This window comes from Eulemur rufifrons, chromosome 7 (assembly GCF_041146395.1).
Source record: "Eulemur rufifrons isolate Redbay chromosome 7, OSU_ERuf_1, whole genome shotgun sequence".
NCBI classification, from domain to species: domain Eukaryota; kingdom Metazoa; phylum Chordata; class Mammalia; order Primates; family Lemuridae; genus Eulemur; species Eulemur rufifrons.
This window is the reverse complement of record NC_090989.1, coordinates 65,060,457-65,077,256: the sequence shown is the minus strand read 5'-3', so window position 1 is coordinate 65,077,256 and position 16,800 is coordinate 65,060,457. Positions and strand designations below refer to the sequence as shown.

The following is a 16,800-nucleotide window of genomic DNA, read 5'->3' as shown; positions in this document are numbered from 1 at the left end:
TCAAGTTCTTCGATGAGTCCATCCCCCTCCCTCTTCCTTTTATCAGACAGTTTAGAAGGTTGGATATTAGAGAAATTTGGATTCTTCAGAAGCTTTCATTAATTTTTTAAATTAAGTATAATTATACATTAAGTAACCAAAATAGAAGATTAGCTGATTGTTCTTGAGAATCATAAATATTAATGTATGTTTTGGGGATCAGAGTATGAAGCATTTTTTAACTTTCCCCAAAAACTTTCCATCTTAAGATGTCTTTAAAGAGAAACTTCCATGTTCTTTTACTTAAAAAATATTAATTTTTACTATCTTATCCAGGATTAACATTCTATGATTCTGTGAAATTTATTTAAGTACTTAGTAAGTCACAGTGTTGGTTTGTACAGATCCTCTGTACTGTTGATACATGCAGTTGAAACCAAGGTTTAACATTGATTGCCATCTTAGTGCACCTTTTATCCTTTTAAACTTTGCAATAAAAATAATATCTCCCCCCCCCAGATCGACTGCTATATTAATCCAGTATTTTTGGCATAAACACATGATATAGCAAGTAGAATTGTTGCTGACTCCAGCACCTCTAGTTGTTTTAGAGTAGTTCCCATTAGCATTTCTTACATCGTCCTCTATTTAGGAAATAGTATTTTCCAAAAAATCGCATCCTTTTAACTTAAAGAAGTAGTTGGAAAGCCTTTTTTTTAACATTAAAACTTCATTTTTAACATTGAAAATCATCAACATTTACCAAAATTTGAACATTTGAAATTTAACATGAGAAAGATCATTTGAGAATTATGGTCTTTCGAGGCCACATATTTATATAAACAGTAATAAATGAAGTGTAAATGCAATGTAAGTGCGCAGAAAGATTTGCCATAATAGAAACAATCTTAGCTATTTTTTTCTTCATATTGTATGAAACAACTTTATAGTTTTCTATCTATTGCTCTATTCATTTTTCTTTCTAGGCGAACATGTCAAACCTTTTACGCCAGAGAAAGCAAAAGAAATTATAATGTCTTTACAGCAACCTGCAATCTTCTGTAACATGGTTTTTGATTGGCCATCACGACGCTGGAATGCTAAATACCTTTCTGAGGTCCTTCATGGCAAGCAAATACGATTCAGGATGGGAATGAAAAGCACAAGCACAGGTAGGACTATAAGTAATCGTAGTAATAATGTCTCTTTAATAGCATTACCACATTCTCAGCAGTGGTTTCCTTATTTCTAGAGAATCGTTTCTCATTCTCTTTTTAGCCATTTACTGTACAGATAGGAAAATTTTATGGAAGTTTGGAAGAACAGTTCGGCCTAAGTTTTGTTTTTTTTTAAAGACTAAGCAGTCTACAAACCCCATGTAAAATATATTTGTTTATACATCGTGTGTGTACATTGCTAGACATTATCTGGGTTCATTGAATGTGGTAGACAATAAATATTTGTTACTATACAATTATTTATGTTTCCATGTGACTGAAAAAGATCAATACTAATCTAACAGTCTCGGCAACTTTTTACTTACGTACAGTGTATCCTTTTATTTGTGGCTTCAGGGACTATTTATCGTTGTATAATTACTTGGTTGTAATTTTATCCCTCTGCTTTATTGACAGTCTGACCTGTATTGTGTTGAACAAACATGAAACACATGTAAAGCTGGGTTTTTTATTCCCTTAAGCAAATAGATTTTGCCTGCTTCCTCTTCTTCTCTGAAGACATCTAACATTTTTATTTTTTTACCATATTGTCGAATAAAGCGATTACTGTTAACTCTAAAATTGAGTTACTATAAAGGAAAGAAACATTGCTGTTTCTAATTCAGAGAAGTTCATAACCACTGTCTGGTGTTTAACTTGTATTTCAATATAGGTAAGTTTGATGGTCTAGAAATTCAGTGTTTCAAGCATTGTGGTGAGGTGGCTTATGAATATCTATTAATAGTTTGGGGGAACTAGACAATTCCCCAGCTTCCCTTCTAGCTGCTCTAAGCCTCTTTCTTTCATTTTGACCTTGTATTAATAGTATAGCTCATGGAATTATTTAGTTTTTGGTGTCTAGAACCCCCCGGTACTCCTGTGACAGATATAGCAAGACCAATATATCTGGAATTCTTCCAGAAGTGGATCCTTTAAAAATATATATATATATTAACATATATATATATATATAAATATGCCATCTCACTGTAATCACAGACCAAACTATTTATTGTATTTGAAAAAATAAATCTTAGACCAGCAGTGATAACATAAAAATCAGATTGTGCTTTTTCCTTCTTGATTTTAGTGAGATAAATCTGCCCCTCATTGAAGTATCTGTTAGACAGTAATTTGGAGAAAAATAGAAATGGTGATTTTTTCATATCCTGGTTAGACTCCAAATACTATACTACTAATAGCTAACATTTATTGAGAGCTATTGTTTCAGGCACTGTTCTTTATACATACAGTATTAACTCTCCTAATCTTCTTAGGACAGTACTGCTATTATCCCATTTTATAGATGAGATAGTAATTTGACATTTTTCAGGTTAATATTTAAGCATAAAATAAAAAGTAAAAATCTCTGTAGTTGTGAGAAACTACTCTGAGTTTTTAAGTAAAGATAATTTGTTCTTTTTTTTATTCAAGTAAAATTCACATAACATAAAATTTAGCATTTTAGCCATTTAAAAATATGAAATTCATTGGCAGGGAGGTGCAGTGGCTCACTCCTGTAATCCCAGCACTTTGGGAGTGTGAGAACAGCCTGGGCAATATAGCCAGACCCCATTGCTACAAAAAATAGAATTAGCTAGGTATGGTGGCATGCATCTGTAGTCCTAGCTACTCAGGAGGCTGAGACAGGAGGGTAAGTATGCAATTCATTGGTTGTTAGTGTATGTACAATACAACCATCATTATGTAATTCCAGAACACTTTTATTATCCCACAAAGAAGCCCAGTGCTCCTTAAGCAGTCATTTTCCATTCTGCCTTACCCCCAGGCCCTGGCAACCACTAATCTACTTTCTGTCTCTATGAATTTGCCTATTTAGGACATATCATATAAATGGAATCATACAATATTTGGCCTTTTGTGCCTGGCTTCTTTCACTTAGTGTGTTTTCAAAGTTCATCCATGTTGTAGTATATATCAGTGCTAATTTCTTTTTATTGCTGAATAATATTCTTTCGAATGGGTATGTACATTTTGTTTACTCATCAGTTGATGGGCATTTGAGTTGTTCTACTTTTTGGCTATTACAAGTAATGCTACTATGACCGTTGGGTATACCCCTAAAAATAGAATTGCTGGGTCATACAGTAACTCTATGTTTAATATTTTGAGGAATTGCCAAACTTTTCCAAAGAAGCTGCACCATTTTATATTCCCACCATTAATATATGAGAGTTCCAATTTTTTCCATATCCTTGCCAACTTGTTCCATTTTTTTAAATTATAGCCATTCTAGCATATGTGAAGTGTTACCTCATGGTTTTAATTTGTGTTTTCCCTAATTACTAATAATGTTGAGCATCTTTTTATGTGTGTATTGTCCATTTGTATATCTTCTTTGGCGAAATGTCTATTGAAATCCTTTGCTCATTTTCTAATTGAAATTTTTGTCTTTTTGTTGTTGAGTTTTAAGAGTTCTTTTTGTTTTCTGGATACTAGACTCTTATCAGATATGTAACTTGCAAAGGTTTTCTCTCATTGGGTTGTCTTGATAATTTGATCTTCTTAAATTTATTTCGCTGAGTATAAATGCAATACTTCCATAGGCTGTATGCGTAATGGTATAAGAGAGCTGACTCTGGAGTCAGCCTACATGGGTTCAAATTTTGGCTGTGTGACCCTTGGGCAAGTCAATTAACTTTTCTATATGTTAGAAATATTTTCAAGATTAAATGCTTTCATATGCATAAAGCATTCATAATAATGCCTAGGACATAGTAAGTGCTCAATAAATGTTATTTTAAACTAGAAATAATTTAAAAATAAAAGATATGACTTCTTTGTTGTAAAGAAAATTGAGAAAGTAGAAAGGCCTCCTCCAGATTTAAAAACATCTGTCCTACTACCCAGAGATAATCACTAGTTATACTTTGTTGAATGTCCGTGCAGGCCTTTTTGTATTTTAAAAATAAAGTTGTATTAATTTTCAGAGCCTGCTTTTTTTTTTTTTTTTTTTACTTATTCTGAGCAGCTTCTCTTGACATTAAATGTGACTTTTAAATGGCGACCTACTATTTCATTGTCTGGTAGTATCATAATTTATTTTAAAATTTGCCTATTTTGATTGTTTACATTGCTTACAAGTTTCACATTATAAATAAGACTAGTGAACATCTTTGCAAACAAATTTTGTCCGAGTTTCTAATAATTTCCTTAGGATAGATTTCTAGAAGGAGAATTACCAGGTCAAAGAGTATGAACCTTATCCTCAGTAGCAATCTGTGAAGTTCCTTACACCAGAAACCTCTGAGTCATTCTGATTGCCTGTTTCAAATGGTGTCTTGTGACTCTGTGACTTATATCCTAAAGATGCACCATCCACCTGCTCCTCTGTCTCCACAGCCATTGTGTAGTCGGCATCACCCTGCTCTCTCTCACCTCCGTGGTTGTAGTAGCCTCATCTCTAGTCTCTCTGCACCCCCTGCCCTCCCTCCCCATGCCTTTCCTCATACTGAAACCAGAGACAGTTTTTTAAAAAACAAATCTAATCTTATTTCTCTGCTTAAGACCCTTAAATGGCTTCCCATTACCCATAGGCTAGAGACCAGAATTTTTGTTGTATGAAAGGCCCAGCTTAATCCCTCTCCCTGAGCTCAAGCCAAACAAGCACTGTTTTCAGTTTCTGTATTTCTAGGGATTTGCCTCTTCCTACTTCAGGGCCTTTGTATATGTAGTTCCCTGTGTCTGTTCATTCTTCTCTCTTTCCCCATTTCCCCTCTCCCACCCCAGCTTTACCTAACTAATTCCCCTTCATCCTTCAGATCTTAGCTTAAATGTCATTTTTTTCCTGACCTCATCTATCCTCCCCATCCCCCAAATCAGATGTGACTATTAAGTTCCCCGAGAACACCTTGTGTTTAGTAACACTTAGCACAGTTTTAATCACATGTTCAGTTGTGATAAGTAATTACCTGTTTAGAGTCTCTTCCCTAAAGGTTGCCTTTGTGAGGGCAAGGGCCATGCTGTCTCATCATGGGCTGAGCAGCTAATGGACATATTTGTAGAGGGAAAGAATGAAAGGCTTTGATGCACATGGCCAAGCACTTCGCAGAAAGGTGGTTTCCATTACAATCTTTTCAAAACATATGAGTAAGGGTGCCTGTTTTGCCACTCCTTGGCCTAAACTGAGATTTATTGGGAAAAAAAAAAGTCTTGCTGATAGGTGAAAAATGGTATCTCATTAGGTTGATTATACTTCTTTGATTGTTGGTGATATTGAATATATGTTCAAGTTTGTTAGTAATTTGTATTTTTTTCTGATTAATTGTTCTTTAACTTTATTTATTGGGGTTTTGGCATTTTTAAAGTTTGTACAAATGAATTCTTTATATATTAAGAATATTGTGTTGTTACTAATATGTTTCTCAGTTTATTATGTGCCTTTTAATTTTGCTTTACAATTTTTACATTTTTGTATAGTTAAATAATGCTTTGTTAACATTTTATTCTGTTATCTTTAGAAATTTCTTGTCTATTCTGAAAATAGGTAAATAGTCTAATATTTTCTTCTAATAGAATGATTTGTTTTTCACATTTTGCTCTTTATCCATTTCATATTTATTTTCACTCTCCTATTTGGTGTTCACTGAATTTTTTTACAAATTGCTAAGTTGGGGACTTTTATTGAACATTCCTTTTTTACTCTACTGGCTTTGGAAATCACCTTTATTATATGCTATATTCTTGTATATTCCAGCATCAATTTCTGGACGACCTATTAACTATCAATTTTTTTTTTATTTCAGCTTATTATGGGGGTACAAAAGTTCAGGCAACGTATGTAACCTGAACTTTTGTACCCCCATAATAAGCTGAAATAAAAAAAAAATGCTATTTTAGCACTGGTATATATTTTAATATTTGAAAGCACAATTTATCCTCCCTAATTATTCTTCCTTCTTAGATATTATTGAATTTTATTCTTCTAAATGAACTTTAGAATTACACAAAAGTACTCACTTTAAAGAAATCCTGTTTGGATTTTAAATGACAATTCATTAAGCTCTATAAGTTAATTTGGAACAAAACTTATATTACGATAATACTGTATCTTCCTACACAGGAATATGTTATTGTCATTTATCAAGTCTGTTTGTCTCTCAGTAAAAATATTTGTAGTTTTCATATAGGTCTACGAGTTTCCTAAAATATCACAAATTTGTTATAGCTGTTATGAAGGGACTATTTTTGTGTATTATATTTTTCTAATTGGGTGTGATTGGTACATAGATAAAAGCCATTTATTTCTGAATGTTTATTTTGTATTCAGCCACTTATTAGTCTAGATGGTTTTTTATTCTTGTGGGTTTTCTAAGTAGACAGGTGTATGATCTTAAAAGTATTAACTTTGCTTCCTCTCTGTTGAGTATATTTCTTATTTCTGTTTTAGGTCTTGGTTAAAATTTTTCTGGAATGCTTGAAATAGTGTTAATAATAATCGTCGGCATTTTTGAATGTCATGTGTTCCTTAGTATTTTAGGAAGCAGATCTTGAATATCACATAGCTCTTTGAAACTATTTTGGATCAAATTTATTTGCCAAGATACGTGCTCAGTGGCAGTGTTGTACCTCAGCTGGCAGTAATTGGCAAGCAGTTGTAGAAATAACCCTGAACATCTGTAAATAGGAGGTAGAGTGATGAATAAAAGTTCTGTTCAGAGCTCACACTCCACGCATTGTTTCTTGTTAGTAAAAATGATGAAAGTCTAACAAAATGAAGAAATATTTGTTACCTTGCCATGCAAAAAGAAAATTTTAGGACTCTTTTTTATGAAAATTAAAAGCAAACTCAATTTATACACTACTGCCAAATCCTGAGCTCGGTTGAGCTGCTTCTTACTTAATACTTTGTAGTAAGTCGGGTGAAAGTTACAGCTGCCTAGGCTATTTCAACAATAAATGAAAGAACAAAACTGATAAAATTAGAAAGGAATCATTCCATTGCATAAGGTAAGCTAAGATAAACAACTGTACTACCCAGAAAGAAATTGTCATTATAACAAAATCAACACCAGTACCTTTGGTGCTGCTATTATGAGGAAAGAGTGAAAAGATTCCATTTTGAAATCATTATGTAAATGAAAAGGTCTGTCATTTCCATCCATTCCATTCATTGTAATTTTCCCCTGACAGTAACAATTCTCATATGTAATTTTTACATTTTGGGATTTTCATTTTTTAACATGCAGAACTTGCTGTGACAGAAAATGAAGTCCTCTAATGAGGTCAGTCCTCTAATGGGTGCTGCAAGGCAGACTTGCCTGTGCTAACTGGCTTTAAATGAAGAGCCCTGCTTAGTCCACCCTAGGGGCAAGTAGGTCCATTAAAGGCTTTAGTAGTATTCACTTGGGTTAGCTGGATTGAATTCTAGGAAGTGAAACTTGCAAGACAGTATAATGTCTTTAGGTTTATGGTAGAGTTTAAATGATTTAGAAATGACTCCCATTTCCCGGCATCACGAGGCTTGCTTACCACGTGCATTTTTTGGTCAAAATTAAATTTTATGTACTCCTGTGCTGTTATGGTAAATTCTTGATGATGTTGATAAGATTAAAAGTTCATAGGCAGGGTGAGGTCACTCACAGTTATTATCCTAGCACTTTGGGAGGCCAAGGCAGGAGGATTGTTTGAGGCCAGGATTTCAAGACCTGCCTAAACAGGAGTGAGACCCTGTCTCTACAAAAAAAAAAAAAAAAGAAAAATTAGCTGGGCACGGTGGCAGGTGCCTGTAATCCCAGCTAGTTGGGAGGCTGAGGCAAGAGGATCAGTTGAGCCCAGGAGCTTGAGGTTGCTGTGAGCTATGACAACACTACTGCATGCACTCCTAGCCTGGGCTACAGAGTGAGACCTTATCTCAAAAAAAAAAAAAAAGAGTTTATAGATGGGTGGTTTACTATGTGTTAGGCACTAAGTGCTTCACAAAAATTGCCAAAATTTAAATAATTTTTGAATATGTAGATTTTTAAGAACCTAAGCACTTATTCCACTAGCTGTCAGAATAGTGACATCGACACATGTCATGTAGCTTCTGGAAAACTCTACATCATGGGAGAATGAGAGTGAAAAAGGCAAATGTCTTAGTATTATTATGAAAACAGTTTTGACCTCCTGGAGAGGTCTTGGAGAATTGATAATCTGGAGTATTCCACTGGCTTCCTAAATCAGGCTGTCATATGGGTAGTCTTCTTAAGTTTAAAACCATGTTTTATACTTTTATATTTAGTCAAGAGTATTATGTTATAAATGGTTCTAATTATATAGCAAGTACGAAATTAATTTTTAATTAATGTTAAATAATAGTTAATTTTTTGTCAAAATTATCTTCATTAAAAAAAAACAATATTTGTAAAATGTGCTCATTCTACATTTAAACTTTCATTTTCTTACATTGCAGTTCCTCAGTTTGAAACTGCATGTAGTTATGTAGAAGCTACACTTGAAGAGTTTCTGACCTGGAACTGTGACCAGTCTAGTCTTTCTGGACCATTTAGAGATTATGATCACTCCAAATTCTGGGCTTATGCTGACTATAAATATTTTGTCAGTCTATTTGAAGATAAGACAGATATTTTCCAGGTAAGTCGATGCATTCATTTTATTCTTGGTAAGAATTTGTTCTTGAGAAAAGATCACAATTTAGAATCTTCCTTCTCTTCTTTTTTCTCTCATAAGTAGTCACTGAGTCTTGAGTATTTTACCCATTCAAGCCACAAGGTTTGCTCAAGAGAAGTGTAACATTTGGCTCACACAGATGAGCAGCCTTCTCTATGTTTTCCAACTCACCAAATTTCCTGCCCACCCCTCCTTTGCCTGTAAACAGTGCCTGAGCTGGTTTGGAGTATTTGGAAGCATGGATTGTGTATAAAAGTTCATTTCTTCCTGACCTCCATGGAAGTGCTTATCCTGTCAGTGAGGCAGATGGAAGTACAAATCTGGTTCTGTGAAGGAGCGTTCCTCAGGCTGTGACCAGGCTGCTGCAGCCGTCTCTATCTGCTCTGAGGGTTTAGGACAGCTGTTTTCACTGGTGGTTTATGACCTGAGGCTGGCTCCTTGTGTTTGATGGTAGAAGCCCTGCAGAAGTGTGGGAGTGACTTGCAGAAGTAAGATTATGGAAGTTCTTTGCCATGTGTTGACATAACTGACAACAGTTTCCAGACTACCTCTTTTCTTTCAAATGTTTTCTACCTCAAACTGCCAGTTTATTTTGTGGGGTGATTTTGCAAACTCCCTGCTCTAGTTTCTGTGTGTCTTAGATGTGAGGTGGGAATGGGAGCAGTCCCAGGAAGCTGTTTGGATGACTCCGCCTTGCCCCCAGTCAGGCCCAGGCTCCAGAGTCCTTCATCCTGCCCCTGGTGCTGTGTGTAGAGAAGTATTTCACCATCACTGCAGGCTGTTCACCCCCTGCTCCTCTCCAGCCTGGTACTACCACCCCTCTCTGGACTTTGCTTTCACAGAGGCTGATAGCTCTTTGGCCCCTGAGTAGTTTTTCATTCAGCTTATATTTTTCTTTTTTACTTTGGTTCAAGATGTAAATACCGTTGTTTATGTAGTAGTTTTAATATAGCTACCAATATTTTGTAGCTTTCCTTTATTGATTTTTTTTTTAAGAGATGGGGTCTTGCTATGTTGCCCAGGCTAGACTCAAACTCCTTGGCTCAAACAATACTCCCGTCTCAGCTTTCCAAGTAGCTGGGACTACAGGTGCATGCCACCATACCTGGCTTAATTTTGCTTTTCCATTTAAAAAAAAAAAGAGAGGAAAAATATATTGCCTTGCCCCATAATTGTTAGTTGAGGATATGTTTTTATTCTCAAAGCCATGAAAGACATGCATTGGTTTTGAAAACATTCAGTAAATGCTTCTCAATCCAAAATCTATACCAAATCTATTTACTCATTTTTAAATAATAATTTTGAGGTAGGTGTTTTTTCTAATAACCTTAGTTGTGATCACTTTATGGTTCTTTAATCCTGGAACTTGTAGATTTCATAGTTAACTTTTTTAGTATTTTGTTAGATTTCTCATACTCTCCACTCCCCACTCCGTAGATTAGACTAGTCCTTTTTTCCTCCATATTTCATGTAAAACATTGTGTAACAGTGGTATTTATCAAGTACTTACTTGTTCTTGGCACTTCTCTGGGTGCTTTACATTTATAAACCTCAAAGTAACTCTGTAATTTAATAATTTTGCCCATTTTAGGAAAAATGAGGCACAAAGAGGTTCAGTAAACCTTTTGCAAGATTATACAGTTAAGAAGGGGATAATCCAAATAGTCTGCCTCCAGAGCTTTAACTACCCCAGAGCTTTAATTCCTACTGTGCCTACAGAGGGATCAAATACATTCAGTCCTGTTGGGACTCTGCAGATGGGACTAAGGACTTCCCCTATCCTGAGTCTAGGCTCACTCTGCCTTGGATGAATCTCTGATTTGACCCCATCAGTTGTTTTGTCCCATCCCAGGCAAGGCAGCACTGGGCAGACATGTGACCTGTCCATTAAGTGTGAATATAAAAGGCAGCGTTTTGGTAATATGCTGGAATTCTAATTGAGCCCTTATAAAATCTGATATTTTTAGTTGAATGAGTTTTCTGTCAGCTCACATTATGGCAATTAATTCTGCTGTAAATAACCAATTCCATTAAGATTATGTCATCTTTTATCTCAGTGTTTTCTGGGCACCAAATCTTCTTACATCACAAATACCTAAGTTGTTGTTTTGCTTTTCCACTGTAATTCATTCAGTCACCAAGTCTTACTACTTGCTGTTTCAGGCTTTCCTATATCTGTCATAAAAAGGTGAGTTGTTAAACATTAGAACATATTTATTCATTTAAAATAATATTATAAACCTATTATGTTAACAAATAACATATTTTTTAAAAAAGTGTATTCAAAAATTTTTAAATGTCATTAGAAAGGTGGATTGTTTTAAATTTTTGTAAATCTCTTTAATGTCTGGCTGTAGAAGACAACTGGATTCTCGTATCTGCTTCTCCATTGAAGCTGACGCAACTTACTGGTTTATTTGAAGTATAGGAAGAAAATCTTGCCCCACACATACATGCAGCTGAAAAAGGGAAAGAGTATTTTAACAGCCTTTTGAGATAATTGTGGATTTAACCACACCAAACTTGACAAGGGGTGGTTTCTTAAAAGTTCATTAGTTGTAGTATAGAATCTGAAACCATAATGAATGAACTCATTGTAAAATCCATTGGTCTGTCTTGCACAGAATGGATTTTATGTAATGTCATTTGTTGGCCATTTGGAAAATATTGGTTTACGGAGTTATGTAGATCTTCCAAATGTTAACACATTTTAATATACTTGATACATTTCATTACTTAAAAGTCATGTGTATTAATATCACCACCTTTCTCATCAGAAAGGTCTTTAAGTATTAGGAAGCTTTCAAGGTTATGTATTTCAAGATACAGTTTCCAAAATCATTTTCATTCAGTTCAAAATATTTGCTTTTATTGTGGGGGGTTGTGGGGAGGGTACGGTGTCAAGACAGGGTCTTACTCTGTCACCTAGGCTGAAGTGCAGTGGCACAATTATAGCTCACTGCAACCTCAAACTCCTGGGCTCAAGATCCTTCTGCCTCAGGCTCCCAAATAGCTGGGAATACAAGTATGCACTACAAAGCCTGGCTAATTTTTGTAGAGATGAGGTCTTGCTATGTTGCCCAAGCTGGTCTCAAACCCCTGGCCTCATGTCATCCTCCTGCCTCAGCCTCCCAAAGTGCTGGGTACAGATGTGAGCCACTGTATCCAGCCCAAAATATTTTCTAATTTCCCTTGTGATTTATTCTTTGACTTACTGATTACTTAGAAGTATTAATATAATGTTTAATTTCAAGTATTTGGGGATTTTCCAGCTATCTCTCTGTTATTGATTTTTAATTTAGTTCTGTTATGTTCAGAAGACATACTTTGTATGATTTAAATCCTTTTAAATTTATTGAAACTTAACAAGCCTTATGATAGAAGAATATAAAATATTTTATTATAGTTCAGTAAAGTTTCTGACTCATTTTATCACTTAAATTGTTGTAATACAATTTTGAAATATAGCATATTATCAAAAACATTAAAGCATATACATTTTCTTGAATTTTTTTTTTTTTTTTTTTTTTCCTACAGCCAGTGTTTCAGAGTCTCTTAAATGTTGTTTAAAATGTTGGGGACATTTTTAATTAAGGAATTTTTAATACTGATCCTCATTGCTGTTATGCATACCTAATGGAATCCAGTTTGAAAATATTGTGATAACAAAGTGGATCAGTGGTTGCTTGGGGCTGAGGACAGAGGTGGGGGTTTGGGGATGCGCAGGATTGCGCAGGAGTAAGAGGGAGCTTTTTGGGGTAATGGAAGTGCTATCTTGATCCTGGTTACACTGATATATGCATTTGTCAAAATTTGTTGAGCTGTACTCTAAAATGGGTATATTTTATTGTATATAAATTTTGCCTCAATACCATTAATCTCAAAAGAAAATTAGGTAGTGGGAAAAATACTGTTTCCAAGTATCCCATTTTGTTGGTGTTCTAGCATTATCTCCCATACTAACTCTTACCTTTAAAAATGGCACAGGCTGGGCGTGGTGGCTCACGTCTGTAATCCTAGCACTCTGGGAGGCTGAGGCGGGAGGATCGCTCGAGGTCAGGAGTTCGAGACCAGCCTGAACAAGAGCGAGACCCCCGTCTCTACTAAAAATAGAAAGAAATTATCTGGACAACTAAAAATATATAGAAAAAAAAAATTAGCCGGTCATGGTGGTGCATGCCTGTAGTCCCAGCTACTCGGGAGGCTGAGGCAGGAGGATTGCTTAAGTCCAGGAGTTTGAGGTTGCTGTGAGCTAGGCTGACGCCACGGCACTCACTGTAGCCCGGGCAACAAAGCGAGACTCTGTCTCCAAAAAAAAAAAAAAAAAAAAAAAAAAGGCACAAAACTACTTTGTTGTCCTGTGAGTACTCATTTTTTTATTATGTTCAGAACATCATGACAAGGTAGGGCCATCCAAAGAAAGAGGAGAATGAAGTATCTGCCCTATTTTTCTGTTATGAACAAAGGTCATTTTCATTGGCCAGCCTGTTTTCAATTTGTCTCATCTTTTATTAACTATGAGGGAACAATGAATTTTGCTTATAATGCTCATTCTGTACAGAAGCTAAGCTACATTCAGTCTTATCCTGAAACACTGAAGTGACAAATGTGTCATTTCCATCCCACTTCTCTTAGGTGTCTTTAAACTGCAGAGAAACTTCCCAGATAGATTTTGGGAAGAAATTAGGAAGCAGGGCTGATAGGAGACCATTGAGATTGGAGGTAGAGGAGGATGAAGAAGCAGGACTGAATTCCTGGTTAGCTCCTTTAAGTGCTGGGTAATATGTGATTTTATTTTCATTTAGAACTGCCCCTATCCACTAGAGTATTCAATGGACTACTAAATTACTGTAGCCCTGTATTAGTACCACCATATTAAATATAGTCCTACTCTTTAATTAAAAGAGTTGGTTATCCACATCTTCTGGTTCTTGTTTCTCTTTTGTTGTCTTTTGTCCTTTCCATTGCTTGTAATCTACACATTTTGTTTGTATATCAATCGTTTGGACTCAGAACATTTTTCCCCCCTTGGGGAAACAATGCTGATCTTCAGGGTCAGCTCTCCAGGCGAGCCTGGGAAGCTTACTGATTTGATAATATACTGGAATAATGGTACCATAGGACTCACCCTATCCCTGCTCCAAAGTGTCTACCAAAATATTTCTTCAGAGATACATTTCTCTGATATACAATTTAGGACTAGCCTACGTGTAAACCAGAGTAAATGCTCTGATAGAATGGGATTATTAGGGAAAGACAGGATTCCATGGGTTAACCTCCTGAGTTAGTGTAGGGTAGGATTAATTGCTTATCACAGAAAATCCAGAATAGAAGTAGTCCAACTAATGCACAAGGGTGTTTTTTTTTTTTTTTTGTCCCCATGTAAGCAAAGTCTGGAGATAGGCTGGCCAGGGCAGGAATGGAAGCTCTGTCATACTTGAAGAACTCAGGTTCTTCCTTTCTTTCTGCTCTGTCCTTTTTGGTACGTGGTTTCCATTCTCAAAGCCATCTTGTGTTCCAAGGTATCACACTGTATACCAGAAAGGAGGAAGGAAGAAGGGCAAAAGTATACTCTCGACTCTGTCTTCCTTTTAAGCCAGTTTGTCGGTAGTTCCACCCAGCACTTTCTGCTTAATGGTTAGTATCCAGTCTCATGCCCCCACTTAGGTACAAGGGAGGCTGGAAGGTGGATGTCTCTGAGCTGGGCATGTTGTCTTCCTGAAAGAAATCAGGGATTAAATAGGAAGAAGGTTGGGCAGTTTCTGACACACGCTGCTCATGGAAAAAGGAGGGGAGAGGGGAACCATAGAACTCTCCCTACCCCTGCCCCAAAGTGTTTACAGAAAATTTTTCATTGACAAATTGAAGCAAGATTTACATTGTAAAAGCAGAGTACAATTTCTAGGGTCTCTACTTAAAGCAATTATAGGGACTAGGAGAATTGCAGCATTGTAGGGAGGGTTCCAAGGGTGAGCCTTGCCCGCTGTCCTATCGTCCTCAGATCATTCTTAGTGCATGGCTAAGCATTCCCTTCCCAGCAGGGGAGGGAGATGTTTGAAGTCAGAGAAAAATAGCAGTTCTCAGGCACCCATAGGACAAGCAGTTTCAAGGGGAGGCCCTATGGCTGAATCATTTTATTTAGTGGTTAAGTTGATATAGGTTGGTTAGTCTATTGTCCTTCTCCCTGAAGCAGAGGGAGGTAAAGAAAAAAAGTTCAAATCTCCTTATTAAGTACTAATGCATTGGTTCCTTGCTGAGGGACTAAGATAGAGAAAGGCAAAACCAAATTTCAGCCATTCTTGACCTCTTAGTTTGTTGTGCAGTTATGCAATTTATTGTGCAGTCATGCAATAGTGATAGAAACTGCCCTCAGGCTTTGCTTTTTTTTTTTGTAATTTGTTATTTCAGGTTGGTGTCTGCAACGAGATTGTAAAGTTCTCAATAGTAAAGGCATTTGTGTCTTACACTTTTTTGAATTTCAGTCCTTGATTAGCATGTCACATGTAATCAGTCAGTATGTGTTGATTCAAGTAGATGTGGTACAGCAGTGATTCTCAACTCCAAGATCCTGCATTCCCTTTATGAGCCTGAAATGCAGTTTGTAGGTGCTTTAATTACCTACATATGTAATTTTTAAAAATCATTAAAATGTCTCCACTGTAATTTAAATGAGAATGAAGTAATTTATAATAAAATAACATTTTGATGTGTAAGTTCTCAATGACTACACTAGAAAACATAGTGAGTAGTCAAATCCAGGTATATGATTAAGCTGACCTCCAAAAACTAATATATCATCATTTTGAATGGATGCCACATTCAGTTTAATCCAGAAACTAATTTAGATGCACACTGTGATCTGGGATACTCCTCTTCTCTTATTGCAGACCCTGAGGGGACTTTCTAAGGTCTCTGCTAGTTTTATCCCAGATGGCTATTGTCAGTCACTGTTTGTTAGGCGAATTGTTTAAACTTGAGCATTGGCCTAGGTCCTGTGACCAAGGCCAAGAAACCCTACAGTCATACTCACCAGAGCTATTATATATTTGCCCAGAATAAAATTCCAGAAGCAAAACAGAGTAATAAGTGTTCTAGCCAATAAAAAACATGAATGCCAAAGCCACGGATAGATAAATGCAGAAATTAGTTTCAAGTTCTGCTGCGTGCTATGGACTGTGCTGATCACTAGAGTAACCGAAGTGGTTAAGCATTCAAAAGACAGAAAATATGGCCAGGCGTGGTGGCTCATGTCTGTAATCCTAGCACTCTGGGAGGCTGAGGCAGAAGGATCGCTTGAGATTAGGAGTTTGAGACCAGCCTGAGCCAGAGGGATACCCTGTCTCTACTAAAAAAAAAAAAAAAAAATTAGCTGGGCATGGTGGCGTGCACCTGTGGTCCCAGCTACTTGGGAGGCTGAGGTAGGAAGATTGCTTGAGCCCAGGAGTTTGAGGTTACAGTGAGCTTTCAGCATGGCATTGTACTCCAGCCTGGGCAACAGAACAAGACTATCTCTAAAAAAAAAAAAAAAAAAAACGACAGAAACGATAACTGCACATTTTGAGTAGTTATTCATTCTACAATCATTGATTGAGCACCTGTTTTTTAGGCATTGTGCTAGGGCTAGAGAGTCACAGGCAGCCATGCTCTCTTCTCTTCAGGGAGCATGTATTCTAGTGGAGAAGACAGACAAAGTGAGTCAGACAAGTAAAGGTCAGTTGTCATAGTGTTCTACCTTCAATCTCATAAGGATTAAATGAGATGCTACATATAAAATGTTAGGGTCAAGTCCTGGTCAACTGTAAGGATTCAATAACTAGGTAGAGATAACTTGTTAGCACTTGAAAATACACATTTAGTCATGAATAGGAAAGAAGTTAGAACTGGAGATGAAGGCTTGGGAGTCATGTAAACATTGTGAACCATCAGGCAAAACCCAACAAAATTAAATTGAAGAGGAATGAATGTAAGGTCC

The 16,800-nt window shown here is 36.2% G+C and overlaps 1 protein-coding gene across 2 annotated transcripts in view; it reads left to right on the top strand.

Annotated features, from left to right (window-relative positions):
- The window catches only part of HSPBAP1 (HSPB1 associated protein 1), a 48,518-nt gene that overhangs the window by 12,238 nt on the left and 19,480 nt on the right, over nt 1-16,800 (top strand). For both annotated transcript variants that reach the window (XM_069472704.1, XM_069472703.1), the window contains exons 2-3: nt 966-1,151; nt 8,611-8,792. In XM_069472704.1, coding sequence (XP_069328805.1) covers nt 966-1,151; nt 8,611-8,792 — 368 coding nt within the window. The remainder of the gene's footprint in view (nt 1-965; nt 1,152-8,610; nt 8,793-16,800) is intronic.